This window comes from Cavia porcellus, unplaced genomic scaffold (genome assembly GCF_034190915.1).
Source record: "Cavia porcellus strain 051 isolate PalLab524CR breed Dunkin Hartley unplaced genomic scaffold, mCavPor4.1 scaffold_49, whole genome shotgun sequence".
NCBI classification, from domain to species: domain Eukaryota; kingdom Metazoa; phylum Chordata; class Mammalia; order Rodentia; family Caviidae; genus Cavia; species Cavia porcellus.
The window spans coordinates 3,355,072-3,376,325 of NW_026947532.1; the positions used below are offsets into that span (position 1 = coordinate 3,355,072).

At 45.9% G+C, this 21,254-nt stretch overlaps 1 protein-coding gene across 8 annotated transcripts in view; it reads left to right on the plus strand.

Moving 5' to 3' along the window:
• Setx (senataxin) overlaps positions 1-21,254 on the plus strand; it is a 64,675-nt gene that overhangs the window by 13,604 nt on the left and 29,817 nt on the right. For all 8 annotated transcript variants that reach the window (XM_063244082.1, XM_063244084.1, XM_063244080.1 and 5 more), the window contains 6 exons: positions 911-1,130; positions 1,819-1,938; positions 3,195-3,366; positions 3,610-3,697; positions 4,730-8,854; positions 18,434-18,533. In XM_063244082.1, coding sequence (XP_063100152.1) covers positions 911-1,130; positions 1,819-1,938; positions 3,195-3,366; positions 3,610-3,697; positions 4,730-8,854; positions 18,434-18,533 — 4,825 coding nt within the window. The remainder of the gene's footprint in view (positions 1-910; positions 1,131-1,818; positions 1,939-3,194; positions 3,367-3,609; positions 3,698-4,729; positions 8,855-18,433; positions 18,534-21,254) is intronic.

Consider the following 21,254-nt stretch of genomic DNA (forward strand, 5'->3'; position numbering starts at 1 on the left):
TCAGCATGACGTATTGTCAGTAGGTGAGGCGACCTAAGGCAGGAGAGTGTGTGTGGGGGCCAAGTCTTACCCTGAGGGCACAGGGAGCCAGGACTGTTTTTAGAAGGAAGATGTTTCTTTAAAAGAAACAGGGAAAGGGCTCATACATAGACTGTTCATTTATTGCAGATGGACTGAATTTGTCAGTTCAACAATAAAGATCAGATTAGACTATCAAAGGAAGTCTAGATTCTGTTTCTGGGAGACCTAACTAAAACGTAGGGGCACAGGAAAAGTGGGTGTGAGGAGTGGGGAAAGAACAGCAAATGCTAATCTAAACCCACGGGTGAAGCAGTCATAACATCAGACATTTGAAAGGGTGGGGTGAAGGTGTGTGGCTGATGCAGTGAGTAAAATAACCTCAAAGCAGGTGTTGCCATTACTGGTCGAACTAAAATATTTAAATATGTGTTTCTAAAAGGTACCGTCTTTTTTTTTTGTTTTGTCTTTTTATCGGTACTGGGGATCAAACTCACGACTGCCTGCTTGCAAGGCAGGTGCTTATGCCGCTGAGCTAAATCCCCAGCCCCGAGGTACCATCTTTTAAAAGTATCATTTTCACTCTAAAATACTCCTCCTGCTCTGTTTCCTGTCAGTGATGGACATAACTGCCTCTCTCTCCTGTTTTTTGGTACCAAGACTGGAGCTCACAGCTGGCTCAGGCAGGTGGGCACCTGTGCCGCTTTGCTTTCTCCCCAGCCCCGTAACTGTCCCTCACCTGACTTAGTAGGGCTAATTGAGCTCAGTGGCATGTAAGATCCACAGTCTATTCATTAGTATCTCCAGGCTCTTAAGATCTGTGGAGAATACTGTTTTCATGTGTCTATCGTTGCTGTCTGTCGTTTTTGAACATCATGTGTTTCCCATTTAGATCCGGCGTTGGGCTATCCTGACAGCAAAGAACCTTGGGAAGGTGGACAGAGATGACTACTATGACTTACAGGAGGTCCTCACTTGCCTTTTTAAAGTCATTGAGTTGGGCCTCCTAGAAAGTCCAGACATTTACACTTCTTCTATCTTCGAAAAGGGGAAACTGATTCTTCTGCCCACACACATGTATGATACCACCAACTACAAAAACTACTGGCTAGGTGAGTGTCGTTCTGCATTTCTGTGGCGAGGGTCTCCCCAGTGTCCTGAACCAGACGTGATCTCTTGGTGATCGGCTCCACATAGGATTTCCTGGTCCGCAGTTCATGTTCTGTCACTAAATGGACTTAACAGTTTTGTATATATTTGGGAAGATTCACATAAATCTCTTTATTTAAAGCAATATTAGAATAACAGTTTCAGTACTGTATAGTAGTAGTTGACTTTAAGTAGGATTTGACATTCGTGATTCTCCAGTGTGTAATCTGTTTCCTGATGGAGACATCAGCATTGTTTCCAGATTCTGTACTGGCTTAAAATAGCTGAGCCTTATCAGTTTCAAATTTTAGGCCTCAGGCCTAAGTGGCACTAATGTTCCCTTCTTTAGTGGTGTATGAGACACAGTGTAAGTGAAAGTGCAAGGCATGGTAAATAGTTGATGAAACAACAGCTTGAGGTTGTCATCCTAGAGAATGTTTTCTAAGTTGTTATCTTTTTCACTTTTTACACTCGAAATACTCAAATTCTGTTGTTTGAGAACAGTTGTGTGTGATTATCCGTATTCCATCATTTTGCTGTTTTGTTAGTTTTTTTCTGTCCCTCCTTGGCCAGCTAAATGAGAGGAGGCATCAGAATAGTGTTATTTCCTCAATTTAAGAAAACCGTGAATTGAATCATTGTAAATTACAGGTATTTGCATGTTGCTGACCATTCTTGAGGAGCAAGCCATGGATTCGCTGCTGCTGGGCTCAGACAAACAAAATGATTTCATGCAGTCAATACTTCACACCATGGAGAGGCAGTCAGATGGTGAGTCACTTTAACTGCTGGGTATACAGTGATGCAGTTTGAAAATGTTAATGCCATTGCAAGAATTGGAGTGGAGTATAGTGTGGTGTGGAGGAAAGAAGAATTAACTATTTTTGAGGCAGTCTCATCCTCTCTGTTTCTAGATCGATTGATCGATCAGGCTGACTTTGAACTCAGATTGGCCTCAAACTCCACAGTGATCCTCTTGCCTCTGTCTCTCTTGAGTGCTGAGATCACAAACAAACGTATCACTATGCCTGGCAAGAATTACATTTTTTATGATTTAGATCCCAGATATGCTCTTTTAAGTTGAAAAGAACTTTTCAGGTGTAATATCTCAGGCCTCAGTAGTCATACAAGTTTTTTTTTTTTCTTCTTTACCCTTTCAGCTTTTCTAGCTATGGAGAATAAGAGTGAACTGTTTCTGGTGGATTGAGGTGCTCATTAGGAAAAAGTTTCAATGTGGCAAATGGTGGGAAACTGTTTTTACCTAGACTGTTTCGGGGCCTGTCAAACAATTTGTTCTCCATTTTGATTTTTTTTTTTTTTTTTTTTTTTTTTTTTTTTTGTGGTACCAAGGATCAAACTGACAGCCACGTGCCTGCCTTGCAGGTGCTTAGCCACTAAGCTAAATCCCTGGCCCATTTTGAATTTTTTTTTTTTTTTACAGACAGTTTTTGTTTTTTTTTTTTTTTTTTTTTTAACAGTCTTAAGCATGATTGGAAATTCTGAGACTTTAGCAGCTTTTGAAACTGTTGCCAGGCATGCTGGTAGACACCTGTAATCCCAGCAGTTGGGGAGGGTGAGGCAGGAGCGCTGCATGTTCAGGTCTGGTTTGGTCAAGACCTGTCATAAAGTACTAGAACACAGTACAATATAGTGTGATTCAATACAATACAACAAGACCCACTAATACACAGCATGACACACAGGTGGCCTGGCTCTATGAATGGGTATTGATGGATTTGATCCCCAGTACCACAAAACCACGAGAAAACAAAACCTCTCAATAAGTGTTGACATTATTTTTGTTTTTTGTTTTGTTTTGTGGTGCTGGGGATCGAACCCAGGCCCTTGTGCTTGCAAGACAAGAGCTCTACCACTGAGCCCCGTCTCAGTCCCAGGTATTATTTGAAATGACTTGCTGCTTAACTTTCAGATTCCTGGCTGACCAGGTAAAGAATGCTTAATTTGCAGTCTGTTTGACTGTTTTGAAAACTGTTCTGTGATCCAGCAGTTGTTACATTGTATTTCAGATGATAGTGCGAATCCTTTCTGGCCAGCATTACATTGCTTCATGGTAATTCTGGATCGTCTTGGATCTAAGGTCTGGGGTCAGCTTATTGATCCTATTGAGGCATTTCAAACCATTATCAACAATGTGAGCTACAATAGAGAGATTCAGAATATTCGGAACAGCTCTATAAGGTTAGTTACGTGAATGTCAAGATTTAAAAATCATCTCTGTGAGGAGCTGGGTGGTAACAACAAGGGGGCTGTTTTCTAGTTTTTTCTTTCTTCTTCATTTCTTTTTTGTCTTTTTCCTTTTTATCAGTACCAGGGATCGAACTCACGACTGCCTGCTTGCAAGGCAGGCGCTTATGCTGCTGAGCTAAATTCCCAGCCCCTTCCTCTTCATCATTTCAGTAATTTGTACTTTTACTATTTAAGGACCAAGATAGAACCAGAGCCATTTTCGGATGATACAGTGACTTGCAGCCAGATTGTGTACAATTATAATCCTGAAAAGACAAAAAAGGTAAAAAGCACTTTGAAAATTCAGATGGTACTGTGTGGATGCTGTGTGAATTTTATGATCAGCCGGCTGTACGACAGGTAGCTGTTGTGAATCACCTGTTACACAAAGGCCTTCTCATTGAGTCAGTGCACCGTGCACGAGGGAAAACGAATTCTGCCTGCAGTGTGTGTGTTCTGGGACATTTTAAAGTACATTTTGAGAAATTGGAGTCTGTGAGATAAGGGGAGAGAGTGGCGTGCTGGTAAACAGTTCTAGCTGAAGAAAGGAAGGCCAGAGCCCATGAAACTGGGAATTTGCCTTTTCATGAAGGTTTGATGTCAACACTCAGCATGTGTATTTTCCAATCAGATTTTACTGATGCATTTTAGATACACATGATGATTGCATTCATCATAGAGATCTGTCCTGTACATAATATAACTTGTTGGTGTCTTCCCGTTCCCATCTTCCCTTCACCCCGTCTTCCTCTCCTCAGTTAGCTTTGTTTCCATGTTTTCCTTCCTTTTTGTTTTTTTTTTTACTCTTCCCTTTCTTTGTCCCCTCCCTCTAGCTTTGTTCCCCTCCCCATTTGAACATTTTCATCCTATTTCACAATGCCTATTACACATTTTGGTCCTTATTTACACTTTCGGTTTCTCACACCAGAGAAACTGTGGTATTCACAGTTTCTGTTTGTCTGTTTTATTTCACTTAAAAGAGTGTGTCTCAGGGAGCAGCCATTCACTGGGAAATGTCCAGAGCAGACCCTTCTTTTTGCTAGAGTAGTACTCCACTGCATGAACCCACATCATCTTTATCCATCCCCAGCTGGTGGGTACTGGGTACAGGGTTTGTGTATTCCAGCCGCACCTCTGTAAACATAGGTGTACATAGGTCTTTGTGGTATGATTCAGCTTATAGTTTTGATTTCTTGTAGGTTTATTTATATTAGAAATAACACATAAAAATAGGAAAGTTGAGAGGTACATTTTGTGTTTGACAGTTTCAGTGTTAATCCTATCACAATTGAATACTGTTGTTTTCCCATTTTAGGATTCAGGATGGAAATCAGCCATTTGCCCAGATTATTGTCCTAACATGTATGAAGAAATGGAAACATTAACTAGTGTCCTTCAGTCAGATATTGGCCAAGACATGCGTGTTCATAACAGTACATTTCTGTGGTTCATACCTTTTGTCCAGTCGCTCATGGACCTTAAGGACCTGGGTGTGGCTTACATCGTGGAAGTTATTCATCATCTGTACTCACAAGTCAAAGATGTCCTAAACCAGACAGATGCCGTCTGTGACAAAGTCACTGAGTTTTTCCTCCTGATTTTGGTGTCAGTGATTGAGCTGCATAGAAATAAAAAGTGTCTGCATTTACTGTGGGTTAGTTCCCAGCAGTGGGTGGCCGCCGTTGTGAAATGCGCCAAGCTTCCGACCAGCGCGTTCGTGCGGAGTTCTGAGAAGTCGGCTGGAGGGTGCTCCAAAGGGACAGCGACAATGGCTTCGCTGTCGATGCTGTCGGTGCCGTCCAACTCCGTACAGGTGGCTTGTGTGCAGCTCATTCGAAGTCTTCTCAAAGAAGGCTACCAGCTCGGTCAGCAGGCACTGTGCAAGCAATTCTGGGATAAGCTTAACCTGTTCCTTCGGGGAAATTTATCTCAGGGTTGGCAGTTGACCAGTGAGGAAACCCACGAGTTACAGACTTGCTTAAAACAAATCATTAGAAACATAAAGTTAAAAGTACCTCAGGGTAACACCTTGGCGGATCTGTGCCCTACCTATAAAACTCCACCTGCATCTTTTAAAGAAGAAAGTGGACAAATAAGAAAGAAATCTAAAAAAGACACCCTCTGTCTGGAAGGTTCCAGCCTAACATTTTCTAAAGCACTTGTGAAAGCTGAGCCACACCAAGTGCAAGAGCATCTATTGATCCAAACAAGTAGCACAATAGAGGGGGGGGATAATGAGCAAAATTACCTGAAGGATTTGAATGTTGAAGACCAGCTCCCAGCTGAGTCATGTTTAAAGCAAAGTAGTAAAAGCCACTTTACTGAAAGAGCTCAAGATGAAACCAGAGTAAGTAAAGGGAAGCAGATGTCTGTGAAAGAGGACTTTTCCTGTGCACCGCAGCCTTGCACTTCACGAAATAGTCCAGGAGGAGGATGTGACAGAGGAATAATATCAACACGTTCAGTGACTGATTCTGGCGCTGAGTCTCTGGAACAAGTGATCATATCAGATGAGGATTTCTTAAAGGATGATGCTATTGGAAAAACCTCAAAACCAAAAACAAAGGCAGAAAAAGATGAAATCTGTGCAAAGTTATCACATGTCATAAAAAAGCAACACAAGAAAAATACTGTGGTCAGTAATGCTGTCAGTTTAGAGGAAAATGTGATGGTAGGTAACACAGAGAGTTTCTGTTCAGGGAAAGAGAGAGGCATGCAGAAAGAGGGTGGGGTCACACACGGCCTGTCTTCAGACTGTGACGGTAGGCTGGCTGCTGAGGACGGAGAACCAAAGTCAAAAAACAGTTCATTGCTGAACAGAAAGCAGTTAAAGAATGAAGAATCGGGTGTTCTTTGTTCTCATGGAAATGGTCATGAGGTACCGGAGTGTCACGCTGGTAAAGATTCAGTCTCATTTACGGAAGCGACCGGCACTGTGGTGAAGAAGGCTCCTCCCTATAAGGAACCCATGGCCGCACTCGAATCGAGAGATGAGCTGAGCCAGCGGGCAGCTCTGACTTTCTCTGACTTGGACAGAGAACCACCTCCTGGCATCAGCCCCAAGTCAGACACCTTGACAGATTCTCAGGTGGACAGAGACCTCCACAGATTATCCCTAATGGCGCAAGCTAGTGTCTCCAAATTCCCGGTGGACCTAACTCAGAGCTCATTCCAGCTGCAGGGGAAAGTAACCGAAGATAGACGCCGTCTCACAGCTCCCCATCATAATGTGCACAGCTCCTGTGGACCAGTTATCGTTATTTCAGATTCTGATGATGAAGACGAGAGCCTTCTGGGTCTCGAGAAATACACTGGAGAAGACACAGCGTGCCTTAGCAAAGGGTGTCCAGAGGGGCACGGGTCAGTGCTAAAGACCAGTGCAGACACACAGCTCATGAAGGAAGCAAAGACATCAGCATTTCTGTTTGAGGATTCTGAGTCTCAGGTTTTTGAGTTTGAAAGTCAATCTCCGGTGTTTTCAGTTTGGCAGGATCAAGAAGTAAGCAAGAATTCAGTTCAAGTGGAGGCAAGCTCATGTGTGACTAATGTAGCTGATAGCACAGATTGGAGTTACGGCTCAGCTTACGTCTCCGAGGAGGTCGCTCGGCAGGTGGCAGGGGGTGGTGAAGAATGTGTGGAACCACACAGTAGCAGTGTCTCTGCGAAGGATTCTCATGAATTTGAAGTGAAACATCATAAGAGAAAGCAAGTTAAAAAACCTAGGCCTGAAGATCCTCCAAGGCCTTCGACTTCTGTCAGAAATGAGGACCGGTCTGACAGTCTCGGTGAGAGAGAGCTTACTGACAGTGATTTAAAAAGTTCCGAGATAAGTACCACGACTCCCAGCTCAAGTGTTCAGAGAGCCCCTGCCAGTCCGAGGAAGAGGTCTCCCCCGAAGGCGCGTCCTCCTTCCAAGCCCGCCAGGAGAGCACCAGTTTCTAAAGCGCCCAAGAAAACACAGTCAGAAGGCAGAAGAGGGCAGAGTAAGGGCTCACATTACCTGAGCTGCAGGACGGTCCCAGCCGTGGTGCCGCCGAAGAAAGTGCGCCAGCGGCCTGAACCCACCTCGGTGGCTGAGAAGCTCGGGCTGAAAAAAGGTCCTCGGAGGGCATTCGAGTTGTCGCAGAGGTCCGAAGACTTTACAGATAGGTTACGGCATCATGGCAAAACCGTGGGAGCAGTCAGCACCCCAAAAAAGCCTAAGACAATTCCTCAGACTCACTCTGTCAAAAATAACAAGAGGCTGCGGACAAATAAGGAGTTTCAGGTGCAAAAGCACATAAGACAGAAAGTGAACCAAAAAGGAAAAGAACCCTGTCGTGAAAGTGCAAATGCTGCACGGCCAGGGCCATGTAGGGCGCAGAATTCCACTGGCCTGGTGCCAGCAGTTGACAGGTCAGGGCCCGAGGCGCTGGCTCACGGCAACAGGAGAGAGTTGCTCACGCCTTCAAAACCAGAGCCCCTGAGGGCGGAATGCATCTCTCAGGTACCTGACAATACTTGTTTCTTGAACCAGCGTGACCCCACGGTGCTAAACGGAAGAATTCCAACAGATGAAATGGCTGTGTCCACCTCTGGGAGCCCGCTGGGTGGGAGTGAGCTGGCGGGGCGTCAGGTAGCCATGGTGACTGTGAAGGAGGCAGAACTGGAATCCAGTAGTGACACAGATGATGAGAATTTATTTTTAACCCAGCACGACCCTGAAGATATGGATCTGTGTTCCCAGATGGGTGAGAGTGGTAAACTCATTGAAGTGCTTCATGGAAAAGCTGCAGCTCAGGCAGAAGACCCTGTCAGTTGGTCTCAGTTGGCACAGAGTGGCACAAAGTGTAAGTTCAAAGATTGTGCGGAAATCCTAAAAAGCCAGGGCGAGTTTTGTTTGAAACACTTGGAAGCTAAAGCAGCTGATGAAGATGTTTTTCGTAAACCTGGCTTGCCTCCTTCTGCAAGGAGACCTTCCACCACTAAGATTTTTAGCTCAAGTAGTACTTCACGAATTGCTCATCTCTCTAAGTCTCTGGAAAGTTCTCCAGGACTTCCAGCTCCAAAAAATAAGTCACATGGGGTGCAGTCTGGTTTGCAGGGGCCACAGCCCGTTTCCCTGGTTTCCCAGAAGCTGGTGGGCGAAGCCAACAGTTACTGCGGTGTTCTGCAGACTCTGAATATCCCCAACAGGCAGACGTACAAACTCCCCTTCGGTGAAAGCAAGTCCCTTTCTGCTTCCCCGCCGGTGAACATTATTCTGTCACAGTCTATCTCTGATACCTTCGTTAGAGAGGTCTTAAAGTGGAAATACGAGATGTTTTTGAATTTTGATCAGTGCGGACCCCCACCAAGTCTTTGCCAGTCCATCTCGAGACCAGTGCCTGTCAAATTTCAAGACTGTGGAGAGTATTTTAATGTTTTTCTACCTTTGATACTACTGAATACTTTTGAAACAGTAAGTACACTTTGCATATTTGGCTTTCTAGACTTGCTTCCTCTTTCCAGTTGTATGACCATTCTAGAGCATGGCTAAAGTAACTGACATTGGATTTAGGCGTTAGATTTCCTGGTGAACAGATGTTTGTGCCAGCTGCTTTGTGTGCTGGGCGACGCAGCTTAGCCTTTGCCCTCTGGAGTTGCAGACCTAGTTCAGCGTGCTGACGGACCCAGTCCAGAGTAGTACAGGAGGACACGTTGGCCCATACACAGGTGAAGGGGGTCTGCCTAGAGGAGACAGCCTGCCAGTTGCCATAGTTTTGTTGAGAGGTAGATTCATTGAGCAACACAGTAAATTACAAAGTTCTCTTGAAGCGTCTGTCTTTACTCACCACAGCAGCTCTCCTGCTCACACTCTCGCTGACTCCAACCTGTTGCATTCAGCTTTTTCTCCTCTTTACTCTTGACCAGGGTTGCCAAATAAAGTACAGAGTTCCCTGTACTGGGGATGGTAGCAGGACAGGGGATGGTAGCATGTACCTGTTTGAGCAGCTGAGACAGAAGTGTCACTTGAGCCTAGGAGTGTAAGGCCACCCTGGGCAGTGCAGCAGGACCTATCTTAAAAAGAAAAATCAAACCTCGGAAAACAGTGAGTACTTCAGTGTGAGCACTCACCTGTGTTTTAAAGGGTGATTTGGCATTTTTCAAGGCAGGCAAGGAAGGAGTTGAGTAGAACTTTTTCAAGTTCTATTAAAAAACACCCCGATATGTGGTAACATTCTTACAAACAATCCAAAGTTACTGAGGCAGATATTTAGGATTTCATTCCTTTACCTAGATCCTTCCTTGCCCAGACGTACTTAGAGCTGCTCCAGCTTAGAGGGGTGGAGTGGTGAACAAGGCTGGAGGCCTGCCCTGGGGAGGGGCCTTTCAGGTCGGGGTGAGGTCTGATGTGACCCACAGCAGGGGACAGGGTGCGCTGGAAGGCCGGTCCCCCTGGGCTGGTGGCATCTACGTGGACTAGAAGCAATAGAAGTCTGCCTTGCAGTGTGTTTTCGGCAGACACCGCTGGACACCAGGACGGGAAAGGAGGCGATGGCCCAAGGGCTGGTGGCTTACTCAGGTGCCTTGTCCACTGCACGCAGGGTGACGCCAGTGAGGTTTATGTGCGCTTCCTGGTCCATCTTCTCTGTCAGCTTCTCCTCACGCCTCGGCCGTTTCACAGGGCCTAGACTTGTTTGACGTTCACAGTGTGTTTTCCTAGTGGTTTAGTAAAGATGATCTAGGTACTAAATGTTGTCCTCATCTTATAGCTCTTGGTGCTCCACCGAGTTTGTTTCCTGTTGATTTTAATGTCTAGCAGTTTGTAGTAATTCCTTTTTTCAGACGAGCTGATTCCTGGCAGTCTGCTCACATTTAAGAACAGCAGACTAAAAAGTAATTTAGAGCGTGATTTCTTATACCTGAAAACACTGTCCATTAGCTTGTAAGCATTGTATATCCATGGGACAGGTATTGTCCAGCCATTGAACAGGACTAAGGTTTTGTGTCCTTTGATAAAGCCTGGGTGTACTGTTTTAATGAAAGAAGCCAGGGACAGAAGGCCACATGCTGTATAATTTTACTATATGTGTTGTCCATAGAGACCAAAAGTGGATGAATGGTGGTCAGGGAATCGAGGAGGGAATTGAGACTGACTGGTAATAGGTGTGATGTGTCTTCTGGGGCAATAGGAATTTTCTGGAATTAAGTAGTCACAATTGTCTGACAGTGACTAAAGCCACCTGCTACTGAACAGTATACTTGGAAAGGTGAACTGTGTGTTGTATGAGGTACATTTCTGTGTTTTAAACTGTTAGAATAAACTTCAATGCTGATAGATTAGAAAGAGATGCTTAGGACAGCGGGTGAGACAGGGTTTACCAGGACGAAGCTATGTACAATGTCTGTGTAGCCTGTCTGTCCTGGGACCTGCAGCCCGGGTGGACTTGCTGGCCTTTGGTGCTTCAGCAGGTACCCCCAGCCCCCACTGTTATGTCAGTGTCTTTGATTTTTGTTTCTTTTTCTTTCAGTCTTAGGTTCGATTTTCCAAAGAAACTTGAAACATTTCCTCTTGCAGCATAGGCCTGGCTAGTTGAGCGCTGGGGGAGAAAGTTAGGACCAGGCTAGAGGTTAAAGAAGGACCCAGCGTTTAGTGTGGAAATGTCTTCACCTGTGCTTCACATTGTCTTCACATTGAAGTGTTTTAGCCACACTTACAGAGATCAGTTTGGTTGGGTTTAGCTGCTTGGGCCAGCAGCTAGTTCTGTCACCTGCTGTCCAGCTTTCAAAGTTCTGGCACTCCTGTCCCTTGCCTCAGCCTTGTTCTGCTGGGTACACAGCTTTAGATGGCCCTTTGGTGTGCTAATGGAGTTGCACATGTTAAAGGAGATACATGTGTTAAAACTACCCTTTTTACCTTGAAGTTTTACCTGTTTGGTTTTTTTTTAAACCGTAACAACAAAATTGTTAAAGTATTTGCAGTTTAACAATTATTAGCAGTACCAAAATACCTTACTTAATTTTAATTTCTAGTCTTTTTAATCAGCCACTAATAGCATCAAGCACAGTACTAGACCAAGGTTCATCAGTGTCTTTCTGATGTATGTGATATGATTTCATTTATATCTTGTTAGGGGAGGACTATATTGAATGTAGACTCTGGTTACAAAAGACATCCTTAGGATCTAAATTGTGGTGTTTGGTTACCCAGGTGATATGTCTTCTGAAAGTGGAATATCATTACAGTGTGTAGAATTGTCCCTCAACAGAAAAGACAAGAAACAGCAAATTGAACTTTTAGGAATGAGTCTTGTGCCAGACACGGAGCGCATGTCTGTAATCCCAGCACTTGCTGTGGCAGGAGGATTGCTGTGAGTTTGAGGCCAGTATGGGCTAAGTAGTAATGTTCAAAACCAGCCTAAACTACATACTGAGACCCGTCTACAAACGAAAACAAGACATTTTGTCTATTAACAGGGCTGACAGAGGACACGCTTGGTTTTTAGGCCTTGCATTTAAACATAAGCGTACTTGATAAATGAACACTGTGGAACCGGCCAGATTTTGGTAGTCAGTGTGGTATGCATTTTTATCTTCAGTCTTAGATTTGCTGTCTCTGCCTGCAGTGTTGTGTCACCTCTGTGCAGGTGGCGGCCGGCAGGAAGAGACACCAACTTTGAGTCTCAGGGCCAGAGCCCTTCGTTAGGGAGCCTGCTCTGTCACGCCTGGATGTGGTTAGTTCTGTGAAAGAAACCACACAGGGCGTGGTGTGATAAGTGTCGCTGGGGCTGGTCTTGGAGCTGGCTGAGAGACAGAGGAAGAGGTTTGTGCAGGGACTGGGTTGGGATGTCAGGCAAGTAACACGTGAGGTGAGAACGACGGTGTCTGTCTGTGTCTGTGTGTCTGTGTCTGTGTGCATCTTTGTAGAAAAGGATTATGCTGATGTGCTGGCCTGAAGTTGGGGGAGAAAGCGAGGTAAATTAACAGTAGAGAAATGGTCGAGAGCCAGCTAGTACACAGCCTTACACGGTCACACCGGGGTTTCCTTTGCAGTTGATTGGGGAGGTTTTGGAAGAGTTCCCGGTGGCTGGTGTCCATCTGGGGCAGTAGTGCATACCAGGATGTGGTGGTCACGGCTCACCCTTCGTTGCTGGTGGAAAGTAAGCTGTAGAAAGGTGAGCATGGACACAGCTGGGTGGCCAGAGGGCTGTTACAGCAGCCCAGGAGGAAGAAGATGGGCTTACTCTGGGGTAGAATAGAGAAGAATGAGTATAGTGGGGTGGATGTTGGAAAAAATACGACTTGGTCATGGGCTGGATGGGAAAAGAAGGGTGACTCTTGGAGTTGGGGCTAAAGAACCTGTTAGGTCCCCGTTCTGTTTCCTTCTTTCCAGAAGAGGTACTGCCAAGGCCCAGGGTGTGGCTGAATGCGTCAGACCAACCTGGATTAGGAGAAGTCCCTGGGGCGCCCTAGGGCGTGCGTGGGTTCTCATTGTAGGAAAGGAAAAGCAGACCAAGCTAGAATTTCACCGATGGGCATTGTGCTGGAAAGGAATGTTTGTGGTGTCTTGTTTTTCCTCTCGTTACTGTGGGCTGGAACACTGTTCTGATTCTACCTCCCAGGGCAGGCCAGGAAACTGCACCTGGCTCTCGCCAGTCAGAAGCAGCAGGCAGGCAGAGTGGCACTGCGCCCAGCTGCAGTGAGACGCATTGAATTCCTGGGTTCTTGAGCGTCCCTGGCTGGGTGATTATGACTAAGGGGCCAGGATTTGGAAAGGTAAGAACCAGGCTCCTGGGAGAGCCTGCAGTGCCAAGGTGCCCTTTCCTCTTCCACTCACCGGCAGAAGCACACAGCGGGTGGCCTAGCGGCCTTGGATCCCCAAGGTACCTGTCCTGCGCAGGCCAGTTTGCATCGCCCTGTATGTAGTGCAGAGTCTCTGTAAACGAAAAGTAACCAGCGAGCAGCATAGAACAGACAGGCAGAGGTAGGGGAGTTATTAGACCAAGAATGGAATCATCCGCATGTTCAGCATTTCCAAAGAGAGGAGAGCACGGGAAGCTGGAGGCAGGAAGGAAAGCCGCGGAGAACAGCAGGCTGGGGACGGTGGGGGTGGGGGAGAGAGCAGTCCAGATGAGGGACTCGGGAAACAGAGAGCGGCGTGCAGATACCGCTGGGAGAAGGCGAGAGCCAGGTGGACAGACGGAGTCACCCCTGGAAGCTGTGCGGCCAGGAGAGCAGGCAAGGAGAAAAAGCAGTGGGAGTGGGGAAGGCTTCATATATGTGTATGAGGGGTCTTGGGAAGAGGCAGAAAAGTGAACCCAGGCAATAGATTGAAACCCCAATAGAATCGGTGTTTGAGTACCTGATTTCTATACAGATGTTCACAGATTGCCCAGTTAGAAACGGGAAGGAAAGTGTGTGTGATGGTAACCAGGGCTGCCTGGTAATGAAAACAAGAGCCCTCTGTGGAGGACACGGGAAGGTGGATTTTAAGAGCCATAGTGGAGGACATAGAGTCCTTTATTTAGGATGGGGAGAGGGGCCGAGTTCATGAAAGGGCAAACTTCACGTTGTAAAGATCAGCCAGAAATTTTATGTAATGGAAGCTAAAATTCAAGCAAAAGTGTTTTGGGAAAGTTGATAAAGTTGGAAATTTGTAAGGAAAAGTAACATTGAAAAGAACAGCATCACTAGGGTGGTAGACAAACTTACCTTGTCTTGTAGGTAGGTATTTCTGAGTCAGAGCAGTAGAGTGGCATAGGAAAAGGCAGCTGAGTGAAACCGAGGGGGGACCTAGGCTCCGAGAGTGAGCCTGTGGATGTGGCAGCCTGGAGGGCATCACAGATCAGCAAGTAGAGGGGCACTGAGAAAACCGGCCCTGTCCACTGGGAAAGACGGCCAGGCAGACCTGTACTTTATACCCCGTATAGCCTGCCTTTACCTGGTTTCACAGCTGTGGGTGGCCCAATGGTGTTGAATGGAACTATCCTAGAAATAAACATTTCATGAGCTTCAATGGTGCCCATTCTGTGTAGCGCAAAGAAATCCAGCCCAGGATGGCAGGGTGACAGGATGGCAGTACTCAGAGCTGATGGGAAGAGGAAAGTTAAATATTCAAAGATTTGCAAGCTATTACTAAGATACATAGAGAACTTCTGTAAAATGACAAACAAAAAAGTAAAGAAGTCAGCAGGTGGACAGCACACAGCCAGTTTGTAGGAGGGAAGACCTAGGTGGGGGTTACGATTTGTGTCGATGTCCCCGCAAAACCTGGGTCATAGGTTCTCTGGAGGTGCTGAATCTAGTATGGGGTTGATTTGTGGTGCAGTGTTGGGATTAAGGCTGGCTCAGCTGGTCCACCGACAGGACTAGCACCACCCTAATCCAGTAGACGGTACAGCAGGAGGGACTACAGTTGCTGCCTTCCACAACCAGGAGCAGTTGCCCTTCTGCCAGGGGCCCCCTGCCTTGGAGCCAGCCCCTTATGGACTGAAAGCTGCAGCACTGAACCCTTTTCTCCTTCAGCTTTATGTCAGGGACTTTGTCTCAGCAGTAAGAAAAGTAAGACAGTAGTGTGAAGTACGGAGCGTCCCTCAGACTAGAGCAGGAAGAGTGGCGGGCAACCGTGTGCGGGCCTTGGGGATTCAGTCGTGCTGGTCTCCCTCGGCTGGAGGACACGCGCACCGGCCAGCCACGGCCAGCCACCGGGAGTGTTGACAGTTCACAGCCTTTGAGTCAGAGCCAGCTGCCATTGGAGGAGTGGCCTCGGTGCTTCCTGTCTCAGGAGCAGGGTCCGCGCAGCAGGTGCCACCTGAAGGGCAGAGGCACGCGGATTGTGGGGAGCTGGCTTGGAGTGCAGGACTGTTTTGTGTAGGTCACATACCACCCATTCAGTGACACTGGTGCCAAACGGTGCAGCAGCGGTGTCCGAGGTGGGTGCCGTCATGGCCTAGGGACCCAGGACAGGTCCAGTCAGAGGGACCTTGCCTGGACTGATGATGCTAGGGTGCCACGAACGGAAGGTGTGGATTAACTAAGATCTGCAGGGGAGGAGAAGGGACAGGCGGTCGTGAAGCTCAGTGGAAGACAGCTTTGCAGCAGTTGAAATTAAAAGAGAAGTCAGGTGTGAAAGCAATGAGTGGAGGGAGTGTTTTAGGGACCAGTGCGTTGAAGGGGAGCAGGAAGGAGGAGGCGGTGCTGTGTGGTTACTGGGAGGCAAGGAAGGGCATCTGTGTGCGAGGCGCGGTAGCTAACTTGTTGATGGGCGTGGCAGGAAGAAACTGGTCTAGGGAAATAAATACCCAGTTCGGGGAGGTTAAAGAGGAGGTCCAGAGCCCGGATGGGTGAGTTTGCTGGCCCGTGGAGAAAGGGAGGGCAGGACAAGGGTTGAATGCCGATTTCCCTGTTCCTTCTGGGCTTTTGTTTGCTTTTATTTCATAGAATGTGAGGACCACTTGGTGGTTGTGAGCTGAGCCAGTGCTGCAGGGACTGCTTTGCCCTGGTGAAGCAGCTGTTGTTTTGTGATACTGAGGGTTGAGTCCCGGGCCGGAATCTGCTAGGTAAGTGCCCTGCCGCTGGGCTGTGATGCCAGCCCTTACTTTACTTTGGAGACAGGTCCCGCCAGCTTGCCCACGCTGACCTTGAACTTGGGTCCTTCAGGCTCAGCGTCCAGAGCAGCTGGACTACAGGCATGTGCCACCATACATGCAGCTGGTTTTCAGTGTAATTTTTTTTCTTAAGAGAATTTTCCTGGTAACATATCAGTATGTAACAAGCGCATTGAGTAATGTGAAATAGTTTTATCAAACCTTAATATTAAAATACTTGATCTGAAAAATGTTAAATTAACAAATTAGGGAAAATTGTTTTGTAGAATAATCCATTCTTCATAGTTTCTGGGAAAAAAGAATATTCGTACTTCATTGGAACATGAGGTTTCACTAGATGTTTTTCTTTCCTAGAACAAGAAGGGAAAAAACCTGCTATTTTCTAGTTACAGTGTAAGATGGCTACAGCATTACTGCTATACTTTCCTGTTTGAGAAGCCCCTGAATGAATGTTAGTTTCGGGTCCTATATATTACACATACTGTGTAACACTTTAGCTTCATTGTTTTTGCTTGTTTTTTCTTGTTTGTGGTGGGGGGATCAAACCCAGGGCCTACTGCATGCATAGTAATCTGCACTGAGCCCCACCCAGCCCTCCTGATAGCTTGCATGCACCCTGAGTGTTCTTAGGTGCAGAGGACTTGTCTGCTAGTGCTCCCCCTGGTTTCTTGTCCTCTTAACCTAGTGCGTTCTTTAGCCCTGTTGTTGTGTAGCATGACAAGGGTTAGCTCCTGCCAGTTACGGGTTTTAATTTCCTACACCCAAACGGGCTCTGAACGCAAGCCTTATCTGAGGAGTGCCCCTTCCCTTAGGAGTTCACGCTCAGCCGAGTTTCTCTGTGCTGGCTCCTGAGGCTCGGCAGTCCCGGCCTGAGTCAGAGCTCCTCTTGGCTTCCTTCTTTCCTCCCCTCCTTCCTGGGTAGGGGAGCTGGGAGCTGTCTTAGGCAGATGTCGTGTTGTCTAAGGGGAGCAGTGATGTTTTGCTATCTACCTTTTCTTTCTCACTCTTTGTTTTACACAGCAGGATGTATCTGTGTAGCTTTGTTGGGAAGTACTGTGCCTTAAATTGTACCCTTTCAGCATGTGCATTTGAATAGCTTTCTATAAACCACAATCCAGCTTCAGACCATTTCCGTGGTACTTACTGCGCTCTCCTGCCATCTGCAGTGGGGTGCACTCGCCATTCCTGCCACCAGCCCCAGGCAAATACTGACCTGCTCAGAGATCTGTGTGTGCGGTTTCTTGCCTCTGGTTCCCTTCAGTTACTGTGAGTGTGAGATTCATCTGTGCTGTGGCTTGCATTGCTGTTTCTCCTTAGCTTTGCATTACCAAACGAGACTGTGTACGTAGGCACCTGTCCCCGAGGACATACACCCGTTTTGTTCATTGCTTCTGGTTTCGGTGGTGGTGAAAATTGCACTGCTGTGAACATAAACTGTTTCCCCTAACCCCATGCTGATGGGGATTGAACCAGAGCCTGGAGCTGAGCTGCCCCCCCCCCCCCAGTCCTTTGTTTATTCCTAATTCTGAGACAGTTTAGTTACTAAGTTACTAGGTCACCCAGGTCGGGTTTGAGCTTGTACCGTCCTGTCTCAGTCTCCAGAACACAGGGGTTACAGGCATGTGCTGCCTCACCTCACCTGGAAGCCTCCTGAAAGATGGTCCTGTCACCACGCTGCGGTGTGCTCTGGAGGTGGGACTGGGTGATCATAACTGTTGTGGACCAGAATCCGACCTTGTGAGCAAATCATAGAAATTCAGTGCTATTCCTCCCCCACGTTGTCCACAGCATAACGTTTGTGAGCTCTAGGCTCATTCTAGGGCAAAAGTAGTGTGACAGTAGTCTTCAGTGATGCATTAGAGACCAGTTACAGGCTTAACTACTTAAATGAGTAGTGTTACAGCTTGATAAAACCTGGAAGGCTAGAGTAACCTGTTTGAAAAGTTGGGAGCAAAGAGTGACTTTGCATACTAACAGTCTGCTCTGCTAGTTTGGCTTGGGGGTCCCTTATTCCTGGGAAGGTGCTCAGGGGTATGTCTGGGTTTGGAGCTTTGGCAAACTGGAAGCTGTGGTGGAACCATCAGGATGACATGCCATGATACACTGGAGCGTGGCGAGCTCTGTCCTGCAGAAGCGTTCGTCTGCCAGGCGGGAACCTGCAGGGCAGCGACCCCGGGCTGTGGGCAAGGGTGGTGCAGCTGGTCAACCCGGGTGCAGTTTCACCTTTCGGAATCTTAGTTAGTCTTCAGCTCAGTAAGCCAAAGGCTGCTGACCTGGACAGGGCAGTTTTAGACTGTGTTAGTGAACTGCTGTCAGTGTAAGTTAATTTTTAGGTTGTCACTTGGGATTCTAGGTTCAGTTTTAACTCGTGCTTATCTTCGAAGTTTTACTGTTTAGCATGACTTTCAGAATGTTTTTATTTTCTCAATTTGCTTTTTTTGCTTATATAGGTGGCTCAGGAGTGGATGAGCTCTCCAAATAAAGACAATTTCTATCAGTTGCATTTACGAAAACTACCAGCGGATTATAAAAAAAACTGGGAATTTGTAGGTAAGGTCTTTCTTACACAAGTTGGAATATATAAGAGAATAACTGTACATTTCTACTTCAGAGGAGACATCAATGTAAATTGAATTTTGTTTTTTGATTGTTTTAAAAATTTTTATTTAGAATGTAGTAAAAATACAACAGAACAAGATAGAACAAAGCCAATCAAGACAATGTAGTGACATTGGTGCAGAACTTCAAGGCAGGATACTGGGATGGTAGCAACAGGTACTATAGTGTATCTCGTTACCTTCACAATAGTTGTCCAGTCAATTAGGTATAGAGAAATCAAACAAATAGCAGACCATGGTAAAACCAATTGAAGGAGAATATTGAATAGAGCAAAACAGTCATTACAAAACAACAGTGAAAATAACTTTTGCCTTCAAACAGAACATAGGAGGAAATCCCCCTTATTTGCTATATTGCATATGGTCATCCTCCCAAGAGACGCTCAGAACTCCTTCCCCAGTTGCTGACTCGGGTAGGAAGATGTTTGATTCTTCCGGTAGGCTCACGGGAACAGCTGATGGGTTCTCCTCCCGGCCAGCGCCAGGGGCGCTTACCAGCAGGGCAGGCAAATAGTCTTGTGCAGCTGCCTAAGTCCCACCATGGCCGGGTCTCAAGTAGCTGCTTTTGGCTCTCCTTTTATTTTTTGTTTGTTTGCTTTTTTGGTACTGGGGATCAAAGTCAACCTCACACTTGCCAAGCAGGCGCTTGTGCTGCTGAGCTATATCTCCCGCCAGTAAATTGAATTTTTTTTTATTTCTTTTTAAAATTTTATTTAAGGAGAAAAAGAAAAAAAAAAAACAGAAAAGGGTACAAGTTATACAGAATTTCAGAAAGAATAAACAGTAGGAAATCACTAATAGATTATATATTGTTATCTTAGAAATAGTTGCTCAAGTTACAAAATTAAAGCATATAAAGTAGACTTTCAAACAGTGAGACTGCAAACAGTTTTGTTCAATGATCCAACAAAACTCAGTAATATGGTTAGTAAATTGAATTTTCTAAGACATAGGTTGGTTTTGTTTTTGTGGTACTGGAGATTTAACCCAGGGCCTTGCACACACTAGTGGACACCTAGCACTCAGGTGCACTCCCAGACTTTGGGACACAGCAGGGATTTTTGGTTTTTTTTTGTTTGTTTGTTTTTGTACCAGGAACCAAACTCAGGACCTTGACCTTATCAAGCAGTGCCACTGAGTTGTATACCCAGCCTGGAGCATAGGTTTTTTTAAGCTAAATTTGCAGTTTATTATAACAAATATGTTTTAAAGTCCTAGGAGACTGTGGCAGTGATTGTGAATGTGGAGGTCAGGTGGGAGGAGGTTGCACAGTGGTCCCTGAGGTCCTCCCGACATCCTGTTCCTGTTCATTACTGGTGTGAGCCACAGGTCACTTCCATGCATTAGTTACGGAAAAGTTGGATTTTCAGACTCCTTACATTGAAATGTGTAAGTCCTCTTTTTGCCCCTGTCCCTGGGAATCTGTCCAGCCTTGTAGGTCCATTTAACAGAGAAACAAGCAACTGAGAACATCTGGGGAGAGAACTACAATGTGTTGGTTATAGACATTTTGGTAAACACCGCCCGTAATTCCCCAGTCAGAGAGAGCCCCAGTGAGGGTGGTGTGCATCTGATTGCTCGACTTTACTTGCCCTGGAGAGTGTTTCAAGTGTGTGTGTGCATTGGGTTTACTTATTTTGTGACATTTTTCATCACCCGTCAGCAAATATTTGATGACTTTATTGGCCAGATAGTAGATGTTTCTAGAAGCAGGATATGTAGCTGTGAATAAAACGTGAAATTCTTGCCTTTCTGAAACATACATTCTACGTCTTTTCATTTAATATAACTGTGTCTTCACTCTTAATAACAGTGTATTTAACAGTTGTAGTGACTTTATTATAAGCATGTTCCATAGTTCATTTAACCACTTGTCTCTATTCTGACTTGAAAAGTATGATTTTTCAGTGTTAGGAGTACTCTGAGTAAGTCCCTTTGCTAGGTGAAGAAGCTACAGGCACATTTGAAGGCTTTTGATGAGTGTCGCTTGTGCCAGCCAGAGGGACACAGGGATGTACGTTTGTCTCATGTGCTAATTTAGACCTGTTTTCCACTTCTGTATGTAGGCATGTGTGTCATTTACTGCTGTATGCTTTGTTACCAAATGTTCAGAGGTTGTTTCTGTTCTTGGCGTTGTGGCAATAATTTTACCTGTCCTGTCCGTTAAATTAGTGATTTAATGAGACTGTGTTAAAATAAATACTTGAAAAGGGACTGGGGATATAACCGTTGTGGGGACGTTTTTGAGGCATAGATAATTTTATTCTTTATGTATCCATATCATAACTACCATCTTTATTTTTTATTATATATTGAAAGGTAATAACCACAAACATAATCATTGTAAAGCAAGTCGCCCTCCCTCTTTGCAGTCCACCCCTTTGCAGTATTGCTCACGCACTTCGTGGTAAACCCACGCCGCCCCTGCAGGGTTACTGCGGAGCTGTTGGGGATCTGGCTGGGAGGCCGAGCCAGGGCAGGCAGGCTACTGGAGTGGCTCCTGGCAGAGCTGTTTTTTCTCCTTTTTTGCTTCTGATTTGGCTGAAACTTCACCTCAGCTTTACCTGGGAACTGATCTAAAGTTCTTTTCCTCCCACTTGGAAGAGAGAACTGTATAAATTTGTACCATTTCATGTCACCCAGAGTTACCTTT